The 20,971-nt window shown below is 33.9% G+C and overlaps 1 protein-coding gene across 2 annotated transcripts in view; it reads left to right on the forward strand.

The window, feature by feature from the left end:
• Positions 1 to 20,971, forward strand: part of DPYD (dihydropyrimidine dehydrogenase) — a 798,071-nt gene that overhangs the window by 641,846 nt on the left and 135,254 nt on the right. For both annotated transcript variants that reach the window (XM_041748593.1, XM_041748594.1), the window contains one exon: positions 10,748 to 10,890. In XM_041748593.1, coding sequence (XP_041604527.1) covers positions 10,748 to 10,890 — 143 coding nt within the window. The remainder of the gene's footprint in view (positions 1 to 10,747; positions 10,891 to 20,971) is intronic.

Raw genomic sequence — 20,971 nt, forward strand, 5'->3', positions numbered from 1 at the left:
ATAAATGCATCTATGAAAATGAAAATTACATTACTGGCAGCAGTTGTTGAATGTAGAATGGAGTAGAACTTGTATTCTCTTTCATTACACAAGCTCTCTACATCATGTAAAGGGAATCTTACTATTTTAGTTTTAACCCTTGTCTCTTCTGACAGATAAAAATCCTATTACATTTTTAATCAAACTAATAAGATCCTTATAATCTATAGAAAGGCTACAGCTGGGGATCCCTGGGTGGCTCAGGGGATCCCCGGTGGCTCGGTGTTTTTTTGCCTACCTTCTGCCCAGGGCATGATCCTGGAGCCCCACGTCGGGCTGTCGGGCTCCCTGCATGGAGCCTGCCTCTCCCTCTGCCTGTGTCTCTGCCTCTCTCTCTCTCTCTCTCTCTGTCTCTCATGAATAAATAAATACAATCTTTATTAAAATATCATGGTTGTAGCTGGGGGAGTGTTCAACAGACAACACCTCTTGGCATCTAAGTGCTTTGTTTATCATTCCCCGACCTGCAAGCCCACTTTAGTTTTGCTATTAATGTGTTTCATGAAGATGATTTGTTCAGGACCCAATCTGCAGCTTTGCTCACCTTGTTGTCCCCAGCCCCAGCCAGATTTGAAATAGCCTAATTCTCAACCCCAGACCCACCCAGACCATCTTTCAAGAGCCCAGTTGAAGTCCTACAACTGCCATAAAGTCTTCCTGGACCTCTTTAGAGTCCTGGCTCATCCTATCCTCTGACTCTTCTGCCCTCCCACAATCAGGACATGAACATCCATTGATCATGTTTTTATCTCCTCTGCTCAGCCTCAGGAGCTTACTGAGAGGAGAGAGGCATCTCTACTGCTGCCTTTTAGCAACTGACACGGTGCTGGGTACAAATAAGTAATTTTGAGAATGATTTCTCATTTTTTACCCTATTGAAGTTGAGGAAGAAATTTTATTGTTGAGTAATTAAGAGAGCAATTACTAATCACTAGAGCAAATATTAATTAGTAGAGCCCCTCCTTTCCAAAGGACTTAGGCAGTTTATAGAAAGCATTGGTTCTCAGGGTTCAGATAGGGTACAGCTGGAGATGTCTTTGTCCACATTACTATCTTTGAAGAGAACAAAACCTTATTGCCTGCTGTACAGCCTGGGTTTCAGCAGACTCTGAGGAATGCAGTCTGATCACAGGGCACAGAGATTTACACATGTAATTCATTGTAAAGTGAAAAGAGAATGTATTCCTGAGAATGAAAGCAAAGGTTTTACAGTACGGCAAGTGCTACCACGGACATCCTGGCCATGGAACCACCCACAGAGTGAAAAGAGTACTGAATTTCAGAGAAAAGAATTCATGATTTTCCAAAGGAAGAAATAATATGATTCTAGTGGATGCAGGAACTCTCTCTCTCTCTTTTTTCTAATATGTCTTCAGAAAAATGCTCACTTCTGATTGATTTTGGATTCTCCATGAGTAAAATGTGGTTTTGGTCATCAGTGTTATCATCATCATCATAATCTTCCTCTTTCTCCCCCTCAAATTACCATTTTGCATAGACATAGACTGGGGAGCTTTCTATCTGGTATGATAACATTTGCCCTGAACATTCCATAAGCAGAATTCCTTGAGAAATATTTATACACCACGTTCACTAAGTCTGTCATGGTTCTGAATTTCTTGGCAAAGGAAATATGTGTATTTCTAAAAATAGTCCATATATTTGTATTTGTAGGTAAACTCATTATATTTATAAGCTAAAAGCACTGCCAGAAGTACTTATTTGGGAAGGACTAAAGCATATGGTAATCTGGAAATAAAGAAAAGCCCTCAAATTCAAATACAGCAATGAATTTTGCAGTCCTATTGTATACTAATTGTTTTATTGTTGTAATACAGTGTTTTGCCACACATTCCTGCCTTTCTTACATATACATGTGATTTAACCTCTTTAAGCCTGAATTTCCTCATTTGTACAGTGGGGATAATGCATTTAAGACTTACTGTGTTCATACACATAATGTATGAACAATTTAGCAGAGCAACTAATACTCATTAGACTCTCATATTACTTCATCTTAGCATAAAATGATATCACCATTGGCTTCAAATTCTAATTCTGTTTTATCATAGGAAAGGCAACAGCTTAAAAATTATGAAAACCTCAAAGAGTTTTATCGCTGGCAACTCAGAAACATTGCCTGAGCCCTCTTACTGGAATAGAGAGCTGAATAGCAAAGAAGAAACCAGAAGAACTCTGGTCCATTTAAATGTTAAATACCAACTAAGATTTAAAAAGCATTTATAGTTTTCCTTGATATTCTACTTTGAAAATTTACACCATTTTGTAAGTAAAAACATCCTTAAACATTTAAAAATGAAAGAAAAATTCCCTGCTTGTTTTCTCCAGTGTGGAGGTTACTGAACAAATAATATGATGAGTATATTTTACATATTCATAGATTCATATTATTTTAATTTACTCAAGCCAATTGCATGAATCAACTCTCCATTCCTATTTCCAAAGAGAATGCATATGTTGTAACATCTACCATGAAAACTAAACCAAGTTGGAAATAGCAGCAATGCACTTATTTCATTAAAGCTTTTTTCTTTTGGATGTGTGTCTTTTCTCTATGTAAACATGTCTGCATACTGGATTTCTTTGTAAATCTGAATGTCCTCACTGGCCATATTGAAGAATGTGCTTACTGTACTGTTTCATTAAACTGCTGTGTTATCGGGTAATTGTTTAAACATAATGCCATAGGACTATCAAAAGGAAAGGTGAACTAATGGCATTTGCAAATGTCAGGGATTATCTTAACACTTTTATTATAGTTTATAAAAAAGTAGGTTCAGGGCATTTCATGGCAATTATTTCTACAGAAATTGCTTATTTAAATAAATTGCTAATTATCTGAAGATGACAGTATTGAAAATGCTACTAATGAGTTGTTTAATAAGTATAGCTTGTGGTGGCCACCTACAGGTTGAAAATAGAAAGAACATATAGACTAATTATACCTAGATATCATGTACGAAAGCCATATATTTTTCCCTCTAGCAACAGATTTAAAGACATTTATCTCTTCATGCCACTCTTCTAGATTTGGACAGTATAGTTTCTGAGATCTTCATAGATATTGTTTTATTCTAAATCAGTTTTACTTTGCTTTCATAATTATCCTTGTGCTATAATTCATGCATATAATTATTACTATAATTCAATCATCCAGACTGAGATACTTTTAGACTGAAAGAGGATGCTTATTAATATTACATCAGGTAATTACAAATAAATACAGGTATAATAAACTGGGACTCTTCTGGGCAAACTAGATCATATAGTCACTCTAGTTATAACAATTACTACCAAAGCTTTAATCTAATTTCTAGCCAAGATTTAATATAATGCTAATAGTCTTAGTTTTCTCATACATGGACAATATATCTTTATTAGTTACAAAATTATTGACTCCTCTCTCTGTAACTTAATTTATAACCAGACATTTAAATTAAGGAAGAAGTATAACATTATAGCTAAGGGCATTATATTGGCAGTCAGGTTGACCTGAATTCAAGTACTGAACCCACATTCTTAGTGATCTTGAGAGTGAGATACTGAACTGATCTCTGCTGGGTCCTGCTTACACATCTATAAAAATGGGGGCAAAAAGTTATGATAATGTCATTGGTACAACGTCTGCAAAAACACTTAGGAAAAACCCTGGCAACTAGAAAGCACTCAAAAGAAGAGTCAGACATATTTTGAATTTGTTCATATTTTACTTAAAATGTTGGATAAAGGACTTAATGTACTTTGCTGAATGTGCAGAGTATAGATCAGTGCATATCCCATCTATAAAAGTTGCACAACAGAAAATCTGATAGTGCCTATTCCTGTATCGTCAGTTTTAGGAGCATTCTAAAAAATAGTCACTTTATTGCAGAAGTAAATTATAAACACCTTTTGATCTAAAGGCATCAAACAGTATGGAAGTATAGATATCAAACCTGAGACTTCTTCAGCATCATCCACAGAGATAACTGTTAACAGTTTAAAACGCAATGTTCTAGGCATTTACCATTCCCACATACTAAATGTAATCATACTTTTTTAACTGAAAATGGGACCACATCATATATATTGTTCTGCTACTTGTTATTAACATTTCAGCATTATATCCTGGAGATATCTCTATGTTAGTTTTATTTTTTCTATTTATTTGTTTATTTTTAAAGATTTATTTATTTATGGGGGGAGGAGGAGCAGAGGGAGAGAATCTTTAGAGTCCCCACTGAGCATGGAGCCTGCCTTGAGGGGGGGGAGGTGAAGCACAAGGCTCCCTCAATCCCACAACCCAAGAGATCATGACCTGCACTGAAACCGAGTTGGACGCTCAATAGACTGAGCCACTCAGGTGCCTATTAGTTTTAAAAATTTTCTCGGATATTGTATGTGATGAACTATATTTTATTTAATAGCATAACTATCGGTGGTCATTTATGTTGTTTTCACTTTTGCTATGAAAAACAATACTTCAAGGGAGGTCTTTGTACTTGTAACCTTGTGTCTATGTACTAATGGAATGAATTCCTCAAAGTGAAGTTTCTGGATGAAAAGACATATACGTTTAGATATTGCTATTGCATTTTAAGTCTAATAAAGACTTATTTAGATAAATATATGAATTTATAGTCATAGACTCAAAGTCTATGAAGTGATATATGAATTACAAGAGAATCTCCAAATTTGAGATCTAAGAGGTTTATTAACACCCCTTATGTATTAAGTATTTATCCCCACATGTTTGTAGCTGAATGTTTATTTTTCTGATTAGTTTTTTCTAGCTTTGACAGTAATATTAGCTTATGTATACCAGGAACCAGGCACTATGCCAAGTGCTTTCCGAGAATTGTATCATTTAATTCTCCCCAGTTGCTCTGATATTGTTACTAATGGCCCTGTTTCACAGATAGGGAAAACGGATGTTTTACGAAGTTAAAGAGTTTGCTCAGAGTCACATTTACATTAAGTAAGGGCTCTGAGACTGACACCCTATTGGTTGGACATTAGACCCTGTACTCTTAGCGTTAGGCTGTAGAGCATAGTGATACTGGTTTTCTTAGGCAAAGACAATTCAAAGATGATCCTCTTCATAAATGCCTCACTGTCATTTCTCAGTAAGAGCTGAGGAGTACAGACTTTCATGTCACAGAGACTTGGTGTTTGATTTCAGTCTGTCCCTTTTAAACTGTGGACATCAAACAGGTTATTTATTCAGTTTGAGCTTCCCTTTCTTCTTCTACGGAATAGAGATGACAGCATCTACCTTCACAGCATTGTGAGGGTTGTGTTGCACAAGCTGTATGAAGCCTCGACCTCAGGTCTGGCACATGGAAATCATTCCCTAAACGGGCGTTCCTAATCCTGCCACTACCAGCAGCTGATACTCCAGAAAGGAAGAAGGCCCCCTCTTTGACAAGTAGTCTTCATTCTTTTGCTTTAAAATAGGATGCCTGGCACATGCTAGGTATCAAGTTCCTGAATGTGAATTGACTTTGAACATATTGAATATATTATGAAGCAAATAAACATATCCATAAAGATATAAAGATTTATAGGAAAAAATTCTTGAAATAATCTATGAAAATCAAAACATTTTCATAAGACAATACTCATTTTTCCAATAGAAGTAAATTAACAGCAACATAAAACAACTGATTTTCTGTATCCCATTTCTCCTCTTTAAATTTCATATCTCTCCATATATCCCTGGATCCTTTTAGTACTTCAGTTTCTGGTTGAATTATGCTAATTTTCTCAGAGGACTTTAATCCATGTGTAAAGATGTATTTTTAAATAGCTATGCTTCACATATTTATCAGTATATTAGGTTCATTAACATTTTAAACTTGTTTTAGTAAAGCATAAATTTTTTTGGTGCTTGACTTATGTGTATTTTAGTATTTTATAAAAATCAATCTTTCAACTCCTAAATCCTTGAAATTCTTGATTTGCTAATATTTTCTTTCTTCTAGATGACGTTAAAATTATTAACAATTAGATGGGCAAAGTTCAATCTCTAATGAATTTATTATCTACTTAATTCATTGTATTTTAATTAATGTAAGCAAATTAAAACTACATTTCTTTTTGTATACACAGTGAGCACGAGTGAGTATTATAACCCACTTTCTGTTTTATTGCCAGCTAAAGCTATTATCAGGGAGTTTATTGTGGACTTAGCTCTAACAATTAATTGTGCAACAGTAGCTGTCCTAGGAGTCAAATGATTAGAGAAAAAACAAACGGAATTAAACTCAATTATTCAAAATTCCAGTTATCCAAAAATTAATATATGTTCCACACTATCTTGCCCATTAAAAATTCCTTTCTTTTGAAGGATTTAGTCATGCAAAGTAAAGCTCTACCTCCTTTTCACCAATAAAATTGAGTTCTGATGCTGTCATTAAACTCCTTGTATATTGGTTTAGTACATGGACCTTTGGATTCTCAAAAAAAAAAAAATTCTTAAATATATTGATGACTGCCTTTGAGATTTTTGCCTTTGGAGTCAGTTAAAGTAATCTTACCAGCATTATGACACTACTGAATGAGAGCTGTTAGAAGGGGGGAAAAGAGGGTGCATCTGTGGTCCCCATAAGGTTTCAGGGGATATTGAGTACTACCATCACAGGCATTGTGCTTTTGTCTCTAATAAAAAAAAAATGGTTTAATTGCATTACTAAATACACAGCAAAAACATAGCAGGCACTGTCAAAGTAAACTGAATAATGCTCCCCCTGAAATCAATTGTCCTTGTGGGTAGTACAGATCAGAATAGCAAACACCTGTACAATTTTTGTCCTGTGCTAGCCCTTTATATATATTAAATTATTTAATCCTCAAAACAATTCTATGAAGTTGTGATTGATTGTAATTTTATTATTTTATAGATGAAAAAAACAAAAGTACAATGAGATTAAGAAATTTTCACAAAGTTACACAGCTTGCAGGTAGTGGAGCTAGAATTTGAACCTAAGTAGTCAGCCCTGTTGTCTATCTGATGCTCTAACTAGTTCATCCTCAAATTGCCTTCTTTCTCAAATTCATATTAATAGTATTTATAAAATGTATGATGTTTAAATGAATGTGAGTTTTTCCTAATGCAACATCTGTACAGAATAAATTATTGGGTTCATATTTTTTCCCTTAAAATTACTTCCTTTAAAATCATGGGGACTAGTGTTTTGGTTATCTGTCATTGGTGACAGTGTGGTTAGGACACAGATTGATTAACTGGGATCATTCTTGGAAGATTTTTTGCTTTAGTATAATTTTTTTAAAGGCATAAGTGCTTAATAGACATTTATCAGATAGACAGATGGCCAGATGAATGGATAAATGAGACCTACATAAGCAAACTGATTAAATCATAATACCTTAATACTTAATACTTATATATCAATACATAACCCTATTATTAATGGTAGCATTTTAAAATTTTTTTAAAGATATTGACAAGTGATACTATTATTTTCTTAAAAAAAAAATCATCAAATCAGAATGATTAACCTTTAGTTGAAAATTTATGGCTTAGTTCTAGATCTTATTCTAGAACCAATCCAAAAATGTTCTGTGAAGTTTCTCAGAGAAGATCTATGACTTCAGCACATTGATTGGCATTTTAAGATGTAACTGTAAGGAAGGCCTAAACTGATTAGATGTCAAAAGGTACAGTTCAGTCTAGTCCTCCAGTTTTCCTGGTAGGGCTACTTTAGAACAAATCAGAGTTCTTGGCAACAGTGTTGGAATTCCAGTTCATTTGTTTGTTTGTTTAAACCTATAGCTTGTCTCAAAATTTGGGAATTCAGAATGGCTTGACCTTGATTGGAACAGTCCCGGTTGGAACAGAATGGCTTGATACAACTGAATTTCCAATTGGACATCAGGTTCATCTGGCCACCCCCATGTGGATGAGGGCTTAATTTAAATTGCATATTGCCTATGAGTTCATTTAAGCTTATAGGATTTCTATTTCTTGATTTAAACCTTGTCATTTTCTTAAGGGTGGAGTCAACATTCAATTCCTTAAGCCTCTCAAACTGGCTTCTTCCTTCCTGGTCTTTGGTCTAAAATCATTAATTACTATAGCAGTGACAAAATTATAAAAATCCTTTTCTGAATAGCTGTGATCCTGGAAATATTTATGTGTTTTAATTGACATATGTACAACTCTATATAGTACTGATACATGTATTTTCCTTACACTGAAACTTTTTTTTTATCTTGAACCTATTATTTCTTTATTCCTGTCATTTTAAAACTAAAAAGAAATTTCTATATAACAATTTAGAAAGATCCTTTTATATACTTTCAAAAGATTTCTTTCCAGAAACCTTTCATGGTAGATAAAAGTCATTTTTAAAATCTATTCCCCATAAAAATGCTCTATGAGAACAGGTAGATTATACTTCATATTAAATCAGTTGAGTTACAAAGAAAACTAATCAAATGGAATTTATAATGGAAATAAAAACTGAATTTACTATTACCCAGTAACAGAAGGATCCATTTCTTCAGTTTTGGATCACATTTCCTCAAAGAACATAATTACTCTTAATTTTTAAGAAGATACCTTTATTAGTTTGAAAGGTTTTCATGTTCATTAGGTAGATTAGAAAGTTTTATAAAAGAAAGAAAAACATGAAATAGAAAATGTCTTATTGACCTAATTGAACATCTTCAAATGCCATTGAGGATTTGCTGGTGTTTTTTAACACCTGTGTAATAATGTTGCCCTTTAAATGTAACTGGTTAAATTTTCAAAGCTGTGTTCTGGGATTTTGCCATTTGATGTCCATTAATATCAATTGGAATATGTGGCCAAATCCCTGTGTACCACTTTGAAATTTTATCCCTTAGTGTTAATGATAGTCTTCTAACAGTGCAGTTAGAAATAAATTATTTATCTGCTTAGCTCAAATTTCCTTTACTCTCTAGGGTCAACTAAATAAGGGAGAAAAAAAAAAGAATCCCAGTGTTTATCACTTCAAAGTAACATGTATATGAAGAAACCATCAGCCTAGCATGTATTGAACATATCTGTTATATTATACAAATAAATAAATGTCAATCTAAAAGATTTATTTAGATTACATATTTCCTTTAAAATGCTTTTATGTAAATTTCATTCTTACTCAGATTTCTTTTTAGTACAGCTAAAGATTTGTATACATAAATGTGTATGTGGGTGTCAGCGTGTATCCTGGGTGTGTATCTTTGCTGTGCATTCTCCTGTCTACTCTGTTACCTTTACCTTCTGCGACAGACTAAGAAGTCACTGATATACATTTTGAAGTAGAAATAGGATCTTGACATTAAGTTTCTAATTTGCCCTAACTTACTGCTTTGTATTTCAGTGTCCCTTATGGAATTCTGAAGGGTCAGCATTAAACATTCTTGACTGAGAAACACTAATATCTAGAGGAAGATTTTAAAGTGTGGGAGCAATAGGAACAGACATTTCCACAAACATTTTTGGTGTTGAATGCAAAAGCATCAGTTACACATAAATTTAATATCTGAAATGGATGTGAACAGGATAAAAAGAAATCCACTTATTTTAAAGAAGATTCTTTGTGCTTCCTCAAAGAGAACACTCCCATAAATATGTATTGATAATGCTGGTGAAGATGCTTGTGGTGATGGAGGTAATGATAAAGTACTCACCACATGAGGCTGATTTTACCAGTTGCTTGTTTATGTTTTTGAGGCAATGTCAATTCTTGCACAAATAGAACTATTTTTAGTTCAGAAAATACCTTTAAAGAACAATGGCTAAAGAATCCACATCAGAAATATCAAATTTTATTACAATGTGATGAAAGTATTAATTTACTTCAGGATATATCAAATTTTATTCCAATGTGATGAAAGTATTAATTTACTTCAGGATATATTAACCCTTGAGAGTTGAAAGCAGCTTTAATACAGTATAATCATTTTAAAAAATGACCCCCAAGGGTTCTGTCCATCCATGAAGTTTTCATTTTGATTAGAGAATAATATATTGGTAATGTCTGGCTGAGTGAAGTATAAGAAATTAAGCACATACTCTTTCATTACTAAATTCTAGAAAATCGTTCTTACCTTGGTTGAAACTTTCTAATATATGAAAAATCTGATTGGGCTCACTATATTTCATCAAATTGTGAATAATACATGTAAAAAGCAATATGGAATCTGTAGGTTTATCAGCACCTTGCTTGTTTTCACAGTATCTCTATTCACACCAGCTGCTTTATACTTAGTGGAAACATAACAGAGCTGTATGTCTATTTATGCACTGTATGTGATTGTTTTTCTTTTTCAAAATCTGCTGTTCCTTGTTCTTTTTAAAACAGATGCTTGAATATTCCATATAATCTTTTACATATTACTGTATATCAAATTGTATTATGCATGTATTTTATGCAGGAGTTCTAAAGTTGCTATAGCCACTTGCATAACACATTTGCTTGCAATAATAGCATCAAAATTCTTAAAATAAATGCACATCCATTTACAAATTAACATACTTTAAAACATGGCAATGTATATGTATCACGACACGCGCACACACACACATATATCTTAAGTAAAGATAAAGAAAATTGACTTAGTCTAGTACACTATCATTAAATAATACGTAATAATGATTATAAGGCAATATGCTCAAATGATCAATATGCTAACCATTGATTATTCTCATTTCCTGTAGGCACAGCTATCAGACCTATTGCTTTGAGAGCTGTGACCTCCATTGCTCGTGCTTTGCCTGGATTTCCCATTTTGGCCACTGGTGGAATTGACTCAGCTGAAAGTGGTCTTCAGTTTCTTCACAGTGGAGCCTCGGTCCTCCAGGTAGTACTTGGGTTTGCCCTTCAAAAAGCTCTATCTAACACATATAGTGTAAATTTTGTGACAACAAATGTATTCTTGTAGGGTCTCCTGAGAAAGAGACAGTGTGGGATTAAAATGGCAGCACTCGTTAAGTTCCTTTTGTGAGTCAAAAACAAACCTAAGGTTTATTTCCTGTCCTAGATAGAGCTTACAAACCCACTGTCTTTAAAAAATATATATATTTGCTTATCTCCTTGTTTCCAAAATAAATGAAAACAGATACCAAAATGCATACTGTAGAACTGGGGAAAAAAGAAATGCATGAAGAAATATGGGTAAAAGTAAAATCATGTTTGAAAAATAAAATGAAGTCAAGGGTAAGGCCAATATACAAAATCTGTGCTGTAAGGCACTGGAGGGATTACCAAATTTGACTCTGAATTTCCTGGCAGCCAAAGCAAGGAAATTATTGGTTTCATAACTTTCAAAATATAAATTGATTGTTCAACTTTTTGTGGTTCAGAGCTAAAAGAAATTCTTCCATTACTGTCACAAAGTGATACTTTGAGATGTAATACATTATAGTCTTAATGCCATTTGTACATATAATTTATTACTTATTACTTATACACTTGCTTGTATTTATGTCACTCAGCAAAGGCCCAGTACAGTGCCTTGGCACATTATAGTATAAACATTTCTCTGAGGCCAGATATGCAGATTTGGATGGTCTGATTCAACCCAGGGATAAAATTTTTCATATGATGTCTAGACTGTGATCTCTCAGGTAATACTTTATTAATGGATTCTTACTACCTCCACCGAATGAAATTAGGAAGCATACAGTTTAGCTTCACTTATATACTCTGGCAAGAAAGTAGAGAACAATATCTTGTTGCCAATTTGACAATCAGACTTAATGTCCTCTTACAAAATACAATCTAAGGTGGAAATAATATGTATCAGAATGCTAATAGAAGATATAAAGAAGAACCAAATGGAAAATTATGAAAGTTATGAAAACTAAAATGAAAATTGTAATAACTGAAATTTAAGACTCAGTTAATGGGCTCAGCAGCAGAGTGGAGAAAACAGAAGAAAGAATCGATGATGTGGAAGACAGAGCAATAGATCTTAACCAATCTGGACAACACAGAGAAAAAAGACTGGGGAAAAAAATGAGCAGAACTTCAGGGAACTCTGAGACTATAACAAAAGATCAAACAATCAGAGGAGAGGTCACAGAAGGAGGGGATGACAAAGAAATAATGTTTGAAAACTTCCTAATTTTTTGTAAAAAGGCAAAATCCTATAGATTTAAGAAACTGAATGAATCTTAAACATGATAGATCTAAAGAAATCCTTACCAAAACACATCATAGTCAAACTTCTGAAAACTAAAGATAAAAAAGGACCTTGGAAACAAGAAAAAAAACATTTCACTTAGAGGGAACAAACAATTCTAATGGAAATAGATTTCTCATCAGAAAGTGGAAAGTCCAGGAAGTGAAACAGTATTTTTCAATTGTTGAAGGAAAAGAACTATCAACTCAGAATCCTATATCCTTCAGGAATGAAGGAGAAATCAACACATTCTTGACTGAAGAAAAACTAGGAGAATTTATTGCCAAGAGACCATAGCTAAAAGAATGGCTAAAGGAAGTCCTTAAAAATGAAGGAAATGTTAAAGGAAGTATTTGAGACATCAGGAAAGAAGGAAGAAAGAGCAAAGAGCAAAATAACCTCAAGGAAAATCTGAGGTTAATGTTTGTCTAGGCTTGAATATCACCTGAATTTACTTTCACAAACATGAAGAAATGTATGGACTGGAAGATACGAGTGGGTCATTAGTAGGCCCCAGAAAATATGCTTGTTCATTTCCAAATACATGATCTTGGGTAGGTCACACATGAGTAGGAAGATTGTTGACTTTCTACCATGTGCTGGTTCTAACTACTGCTATAGACAGTATTTCCACACATACCCAAGAGTTAAAGTTTTATCATGCTTCACTTTACTGCACTTTATAGATTTTTTTTTTTTTAACAAACTGAAGATTTGTGAAGGGCACTTGGGTGGTTCTGTTGGTTAAGCATCAGCCTTTGGTTCAGGTGATGATTCTGGTGTCTTGGGATTGATCCCCTGCAACGGACTCCCTGCTCAGTGGTGAGTCTGCTTGTCCCTCTGTCCCTACCCCCGCTCATGCATGCTCTTTTTTTCTCTCTCAAATAAATAAATACAATCTTAAAAAAAAAAAATTGAGGGTTTGTGGCAACCCTGCATCAGATAAGTCCAACTGGCACCATTTTTTCCAATACCATTTGCTTACCTTGTATCTTTGTATCACATTTTGGTAAATCTTGCAGTATTTCATAGTTGTAAAGTTATTATACATATATTATAATGGCAAACTATGATCAGTAATTATGACTCACTGAAAGCTCAGTTGATGGTTAGCACTTTTTTTGCAATAAAGTATTTTTTAATTAAAGCATGTACATTTTTTATACATAATGCTATTGCAAACCTATTAGACTATAATATAGTGTAAACACAACTTTTATATGCACTGAGAAACAAAAAAATAATAATTTGATTAATGCATTATTTGCTTTATTGTGGTGGTCTGGAACCAAATCCACAATATCTTTGCGGTATGCCTGTACTTTGATTGCCATCACCTGAAGCTTGGAGGATGCAAGTAATGTAGTCAAAGTCACATGACTAGTGCTGGAGCCAGAACTCAGACATCAGGTTTCACAACTGAAAAGCCAGTGCTCTTCCAACTGCTCACGTTGCCTGTCCCCACTCCTAAAACTTCTAAGGTGAGAAAATCAGTAATAGGCAGGTCTTCCCCACCTACTCAAGCCTGACATAGTCAGGCTATGGCTTATTCCTTAGAGAAAGGATGCAAAGAAGAGAAGAAATGTGAAAAGATAGAAAAATAAATCACCACGTGTTCCGAGGAGAGGTGTACCATACATAGTACATGGTTGTGGACTATGTATGTGAATATATGTAAAATGCTATGTGTCCTCCCAAAAATGTGTGGTGAAATGATCATTCAAATTGTGATTTTCGCTTAGGCCCATCTTGGATCAAGAAGCAAGGAATTACTCAAAGCAGCTTAAGAATATATAGCCTGTTGTTTCCATGCATCAGGGGAACCTGGAATTAGAACTGTAGGAACCAATTGGGCAGTTCTCAAGAGAGATCTCTTCCATCTCTCTGTTATGGTCCATGTGATTTCTCCCTTGGAGGAATCCATAGTTCTGTTCACTATTTCTCTCTCCATAGCTTACCTCTTGTTTCTGCCTCCTCTGAACTTCTGCCTGCCACACGGCACTTGAGCCCACTCTACATGGTAGCTCCAACTTTCACATGAAATATCTCAGTTTAATATCTCTTAGCTCAGATTTCAAAAGAGGAAACTTGTTTTGCTCAATTATCTTTTCATGCCAGGCCCCATCTTAAAACATGGGTCACCAAGTGTATGAACTGTTTGGTATGTAGCAGAAACACACATTTGTTGAAAGAATGTGTTAAAATGAGTATGTTGGAGTTGTACTTTTTTTTTTTTTTTCCTAACTGGATTCTGAAAAGGAGATGAAAGGGTTAACATGGTCTATAAAGTAGTTGCCAAAGACTTCCTCTTCAGCTCCAGCTAGGACCTGCAGATAGACTTTCCAGCCATGTAAAATATTGGTTCCCAGATGATTTTATAAAAATGCAAAGTTCTGAATGTAGGCTTCTTCTGGTAGAAGGTTACAGATTATGTATCAGTTCCACCATTAGCTTGAGTCAGAGTTTTATTTGGCCAGACATATTTTTAAACCAATGTTAGCTAAAGTCTGAACTGAATCTAAATCGCTATTAAGATATACTTAGGATGGTTATGAGAGGGAAGATCCTTGAATTTAGAATTTTGGCTTTGCATTTGCATGGAGTGGAGAATGTGCAACATTTCTGTGTCTCTCCTATTGTAACTGAATTAGACCCCATTCCACTCCCTGGTCCTGGATTAATCTAACCTTTCATTTTTTATACTCCTGGGCTGCTGAATATTATTAAAGAAATTCAAGTAACTCTGCCAATTGGATTTATTTCAAATTCACAATGTTTAATGTCAGCTGGGCCTTGGGTGCTAGTCAGCATCTGTTTTTATTTATCTTTTTTTTTAATCCCCGTAGAATTCTTCCCAGTAGTTAGTTCATATCTTTTTCATACACTTCACGGCCCTAAATCCTCCATCATCACCCTCTATTTCTCTGATGCCATTTGCTCCCTGGCTCTTATCACCCAATTCTGTCCCCTTCTCTGGTTCTGTAATATTTCTCTTGAAGAGCTCATCCACTTACATATCTTTGGGTGGAGTACTGTCAAATCTACCTTTTTAATGATTTGTACTCAGAAGTGAGGTACATACTGACGAGATGCATTTTTTACAAGATGTGATCAGACAAATGAAATGTATTTATGTATCAGGGTGATGGTGCTGATCCACTGGGGTATATAGAAGGAGAAGTAATGGGTACAGAAATAGTGACATAAATATTTTGATTCTGATCTTTATATGCATACATAGACTACTTAGGTAGGTGAGTTCACTACTGGAATAAGGATTTTGTCAGTAATTTCAAATTCAGGTTTAAATGAATTCAACAGCTATGACCTTCTATGTGACTTTAGAAAAAGTACCGACATTTCAAAATGGAAAGCTAAAGTGTTTTCATAAGTTGGGGAAGTATGATAGAACATGCCTTTCTTGTTAAGCATCATATATCACAAAGAATCATTTGTACATTTGTTCATTCAATAATTATTTATTGAGAACCTACTACATCCCTATTCTAGGAATTTGGAATTCTTCTGTGAATAGAACAGGCAAAAGTCCATTATCTTTGGGACTTACATTTTAGTGAGGTAAGAGACATAATGTGTAATAAATATGAACTGTAAGTATATTATATGGTATGTAAGATGTTAAGTGCTATGGGGAAAAAAAAGCCTTATTATAAAGGTAGCATTTGTATGAATAATTGGAGTTGGTGAATTAAGGAAATTTTTATTGAAGGGAAATACTTATGTTCTAGCACCATTGCTTAAATTTTTAGTTGAGAGTTAACTGAAATATAAAAATTACAAAATAATTGTAGATCACCTTGAAGTTTATAAACAAATGTCTCTTGTTGCCTTTTAATAGGTAACTTTTGACATTTTCTTACCATTTCTAGTAATGTATCATTTCTCAGTGGCACTGTTTATTTCTATTATCTTATTCTGTAACCTGCTTTGACAAGGATGTTAACATTTCAATGGTGAAACATCCAATAACTCTACCTTCAGTGAATGTTGAATATAAAAACTAGGGAATTAGCTAGAGAGTAATTTGGGTTCCAGATCATTTCCCTAGTACATCTTTGGAGTGAAAATGACTTTTACAACAGAACCAGATACAATACTGTGGCCAAGAAATATGGTTCAAAACCGATTATGGGTTTGTGTTCTTGGGTAACTGCTCCTATAACTTTGTCAGTCAGCTAAATTGACTTCTAATTTATTTATGCAAACTCCAGTGTGTTTGAAATGTGATTTTTCTTCTTACTTGATAGGTTTTCATTAGTTAGAATATGCAAGTTAAAGCTCTAAAAATGACAGATCAAAATTATTAGTAAATTTCAAATACTGAAATTTATAAATACTTCCTTGTTAAATTATGGTTTCAAACTCTTCATGAAGTCTTGAGGCCTTAAAATATTTTTTGGGGAGGTTACTCTGAAAAATAGAAGTTTGCTTCTGGCTACCAATTAGTTATTCATGAAGAGGATAGTAAATAAATAATGTGCATAATAGTCCTTTAACATAGTTTGAAGAGAGGACTTTAATAAATTAAATCTGAGTATTTTTGTTATTTTTTTTACTGTAAGTTTTAGTTTTTTACTCCCAGACCTAGCCTTCCCAATGAGCCCAAATCCCTTTCTTCTGATTTAAGTAATAGTGTGCAGTTTCTGTTAATAAAAAACTATTTAGAGATTCCTGTTGCAAACAAAACCCAGACTGAGTCCATTGCTTTTAGTGATAGGTTTCATCACAAAATGTTCAATCTCCTCTATTGTATATAGATAGAGAATATAAGTACTATGCTGCCTTTTTTTTTCACTGAATGACTCTGAGTTTCTATAGTTTAATTTAATGATATTGCCTTTACAATTTAATCTCTTAAGGACTGTGATTCAAGACATTGGAAATTACAGGAAGCCATCAGTTCATTCATGTACAATTATGACCTGTGCCATCATTGAGATTGTATGTGTGGGTTTTTTTTTTTATTCCAGTTCTTTTGTTAGGATTTGTCACTGAAGTTAATAGAAAACCCTGAAATTCAACAGGAAAAGGGAGCGTAGTGGGCATTTACTGTGAAGAGCCATAGTCGCATGATGGACGCTCACTAAACGAAGATAACCAAATCAATCCTTAACAATAATCAAAGCTGTTCTAATGGAGCTAGTTGAAGTTAAATGGAATTTTTTAATGTGATCAGGAGATGTATTATTTTATTAAAACTAAGGAAAAAGAAGTAATTGAAGCAGACGATGACACTGTTTCCACATGAGTGCAGATGCATTACCGACATTGTCTTGTGGTCATAACACACAGGAAGACCTTAGTTCTTCAACTCTATTGACAGGGATCTTGAGGTGATAAAAATTTTGTACACTATATTCTAAATTTTTATTGGGTAGGTGGGAAAGAGTTATTCAATGATTTCTTATTTTTTCTTCCATCTTCATTCACTTTAAAGTCAGGCTATGATATATGAAAAAAGAATAGTTGATACCATTCAAAGCTTTTTTTTTTAATGGCATCAGAACCATTTCACAGAGTTAGTTAAAATAGACATATTTTTCTTTCCACTCTGCAGTTTCTTATTTCCTAGATTTAATGAGTATTTCGTTTACAATTTTAAGAACAATATGCAAGCAGGTATTGAAAAAAATAGAAACTATATTGTCAGAGCAATATATAAGAAAAAATATGCTTTTAGTATCCATTCAATGAAATTCCAATTACCATGTCAATTATTACATTATTTTAAATTACTTTAATGGATGGTTACTTTTAACAGAAAAGATTTTAATTTTTGAAAAGCATCGTGATTCCCATGCAACAACGTTGTTTATAAGCAAACAGAGGAAATTAAATGGAAACCTGTTAGGCCTTCAATGATTGTACACTCTCCACTTGATAGAAAGATTAACATCTAAATTCAAAGGAAATTAATTGAAATTACATCTAATCTTTTTAGAAGACAGTTTTAACATAAGAAAAAGTAACAGTATCATGCAATAACTGCAATAACTGTGGGGTTTTTTTGTGCGAAAATAACCATGAATTAGTGAAAATGTTTGCAGATACAGCTATATGAAATTTTTGATCTTGTATAAACTTCTTTGGCTAAAGATTTTTTTTTTCTAACTCTCACCAGATCTTTTATGTTTTCTGCTCTTTTATGCATTGCATGTAGAGATATGGTAAACCACTAGTTACATTTCTTGGTATAAAATCTTCAATTCCTGACCACAGTTTTAAACAATTTATTCTTTTATTCATTTTTTTAAAAGATTTTATTTTGTGTGTGTGAGAGAGAGAGAGAGAGCCCGCACACATGTGCAGGAGTAGGGGGCAGAGAACAGAGAAGGGCAGAGGGAAAAGCAGACTCCCTGCTAAGCAGGGAGTCCAATATGGGACTTGATCCCAGGACCTTGAGATCATGACCTGAGCCCAAGGCAACCGTTTAACCGAATGAGCCACCCAGCCGCCCTCATTTTTTTTTTTTTTATCCCATTTGTTTAGATATTCTTATGTTACACATTATTTTCCAAAAATTATGTTTTCTTTGTTGCTTTTCTCTCAACCTTTCAAGTTTCTCAATATCATTTGAAATGAGTTCTGATTGGATGTAACTGATTTTTTTAATAACCATCCCATAACTATCTATCCAAATGACTGTGAGAAATAATCACTTTGGGAGCAACATATTTTGAATATCATCAGAAACTACTCTTCATACTTTGAGAGTGGATTTGATTTCCTATAAACAAAGCTAGAGAGTTGACTACTGAACTGAATTAGACATATGAAGTCTCTTTTTTCTGGCAGTTCATGAACTGACTTTAATAAACAGCTCAAAAAAAGAGGTGTTACAAAATTCTTCTGAGCAATGCCAACCAAAGTGATTATTTAGAAAAGGCCACATTCATTTGGATATGTATAATTGTGTATTTGTCTTAAAATCTACCTCAATATTTTATGGGCTCTAATACTAAGTTAGGGTTCAGAATTCAGACTGTATAAATATTTAGAAAGATTTGTGCCATAACCATTTTATGGTAAAGAATATTAATGATCTGATGAATATTACCTTCTGTTTTTCAAAAAGTCTTTTCCAATTATTAATTCATTTGGCTCTTACAGAGCTATAGCGGTATCAGTAAGCATTTTTAACCCCACTTTACAGATTTGCAAATTGGCAATGTACTAGAGTTTATTTTGTCAACTGGCTAACCCAGTAGGATTAGAAACCATGTTTCCTGATTTCTGCTCCATGATATGTTTCTGCATCCCCTACAATCTGTGTTACTGTGCTTAAGAAATGGGCTAGCAAAATGGAAGAGAACTTCATCATAAACACGTGAATGCTCTCTCTGTTCTAGACTTATTAATGGGTGATTCATTCTCAATTCTTATACTACACCTGTGCAGAGTTTACCCCAATCTTACCGTTTTATAGGTGAACTCCTTGGACTTTGTTAAATAATTTTTTCATCGTGATAAGTGTACTCTTTAATCCCCATCACCTATTTCACTCACCCCCCACCTCCCTCTCCTCTGATAACCTTAAGTTTGTTCTCTTTAGTTAAAAGTCTCTCAGTTTGTCTTTCTTTTTTCTCTGTGATCATTTGTTTCTTAAATTCCTTATATATGAGTGGCAGTATATAGTATTTGTCTTTCTCTTATTAACATTTCACTTAACATTATACTCTCTAGTTTTAATCCATGTTGTTGCAAATGGCAAGATTTCATTCTTTTTATGACCAGTGATACTGAATTGTGTGTGTGTGTGTGTGTGTGTGTGTGTGTATCTCACATCTTCTTAATCCATTCATCTATTAGTAGATATTTGTGCTGCTTCCATAGTTTGATTATGGTAAATAATGCAACAATAAACACAGGACATGGGGGTGCATGTATCCTTTTGAATTAGTGTTTTTGTATCTTGCAGTAAATATCCAGTAGTGTGATTACTGAATCATTGGGTATTCCATTTTTAATTTTTTGAGGAACCTTTGTACTGTTTTCCACAGAGGCTGCACCAGTTTGCATTCTCACCAACCGTGTAGGAGGATTGTTTTTTTTTTTTTTTCACATCCTCGCTGATAAACTTGTTTCTTGTATTTTTTATTTTAGCCATTCTGACAGCAATGAGGTGACATCTCATTGTAGTTTAAATTCTTATTGTAATCCTAGATAATTAACATAAAGTGTTATATTAGTTTCAGGTGTAAAATATAGTGATTTAACAATTCCATACTCTCATTGTAGTTTTCATTTGCATTTCCCCAATGATAAGTGATGTTGAGCATCTTTTCATGGTCTGTTGGCCATCTGTATGTCTTCTTTGGAGGTTCATGTCTTCTGCCCATTTTTAGGTGGGTTATTTGTTTTTTTGTATTTTGAGTTGTATCAGTTCTTTATGTATTTGGAATACTAATCCTTCATTGGCTATGTCATTTGCAGATATCATCTCCTATTCAGTAGGTTGTCATTTAGTTTTATTGATTTTTTCTTCACTGTGCAGAAAGTTTTTATTTTGATGTAGTCCCAGTAGTTTATTTTTGCTTTCATTTCCCTTGCCTCGGAGGAGACACATCTAGAAAACAGTTACTATGGCCAATGTCAGAGAAATTACTGCCAACACTCGGTTCAAGGATTTTTTTTTTTTTTTTTATAGTTTCAGGTCCCACAGTTACTCTTTGCTAAATAAGTTACCTTGGACTTCTTCAGTTTGCAACGTTACTTTGAATTCTGATAAATTTCCACA

The sequence above is a fragment of the Vulpes lagopus genome, chromosome 3, assembly GCF_018345385.1.
Source record: "Vulpes lagopus strain Blue_001 chromosome 3, ASM1834538v1, whole genome shotgun sequence".
Taxonomy (NCBI): Eukaryota; Metazoa; Chordata; class Mammalia; order Carnivora; family Canidae; genus Vulpes; species Vulpes lagopus.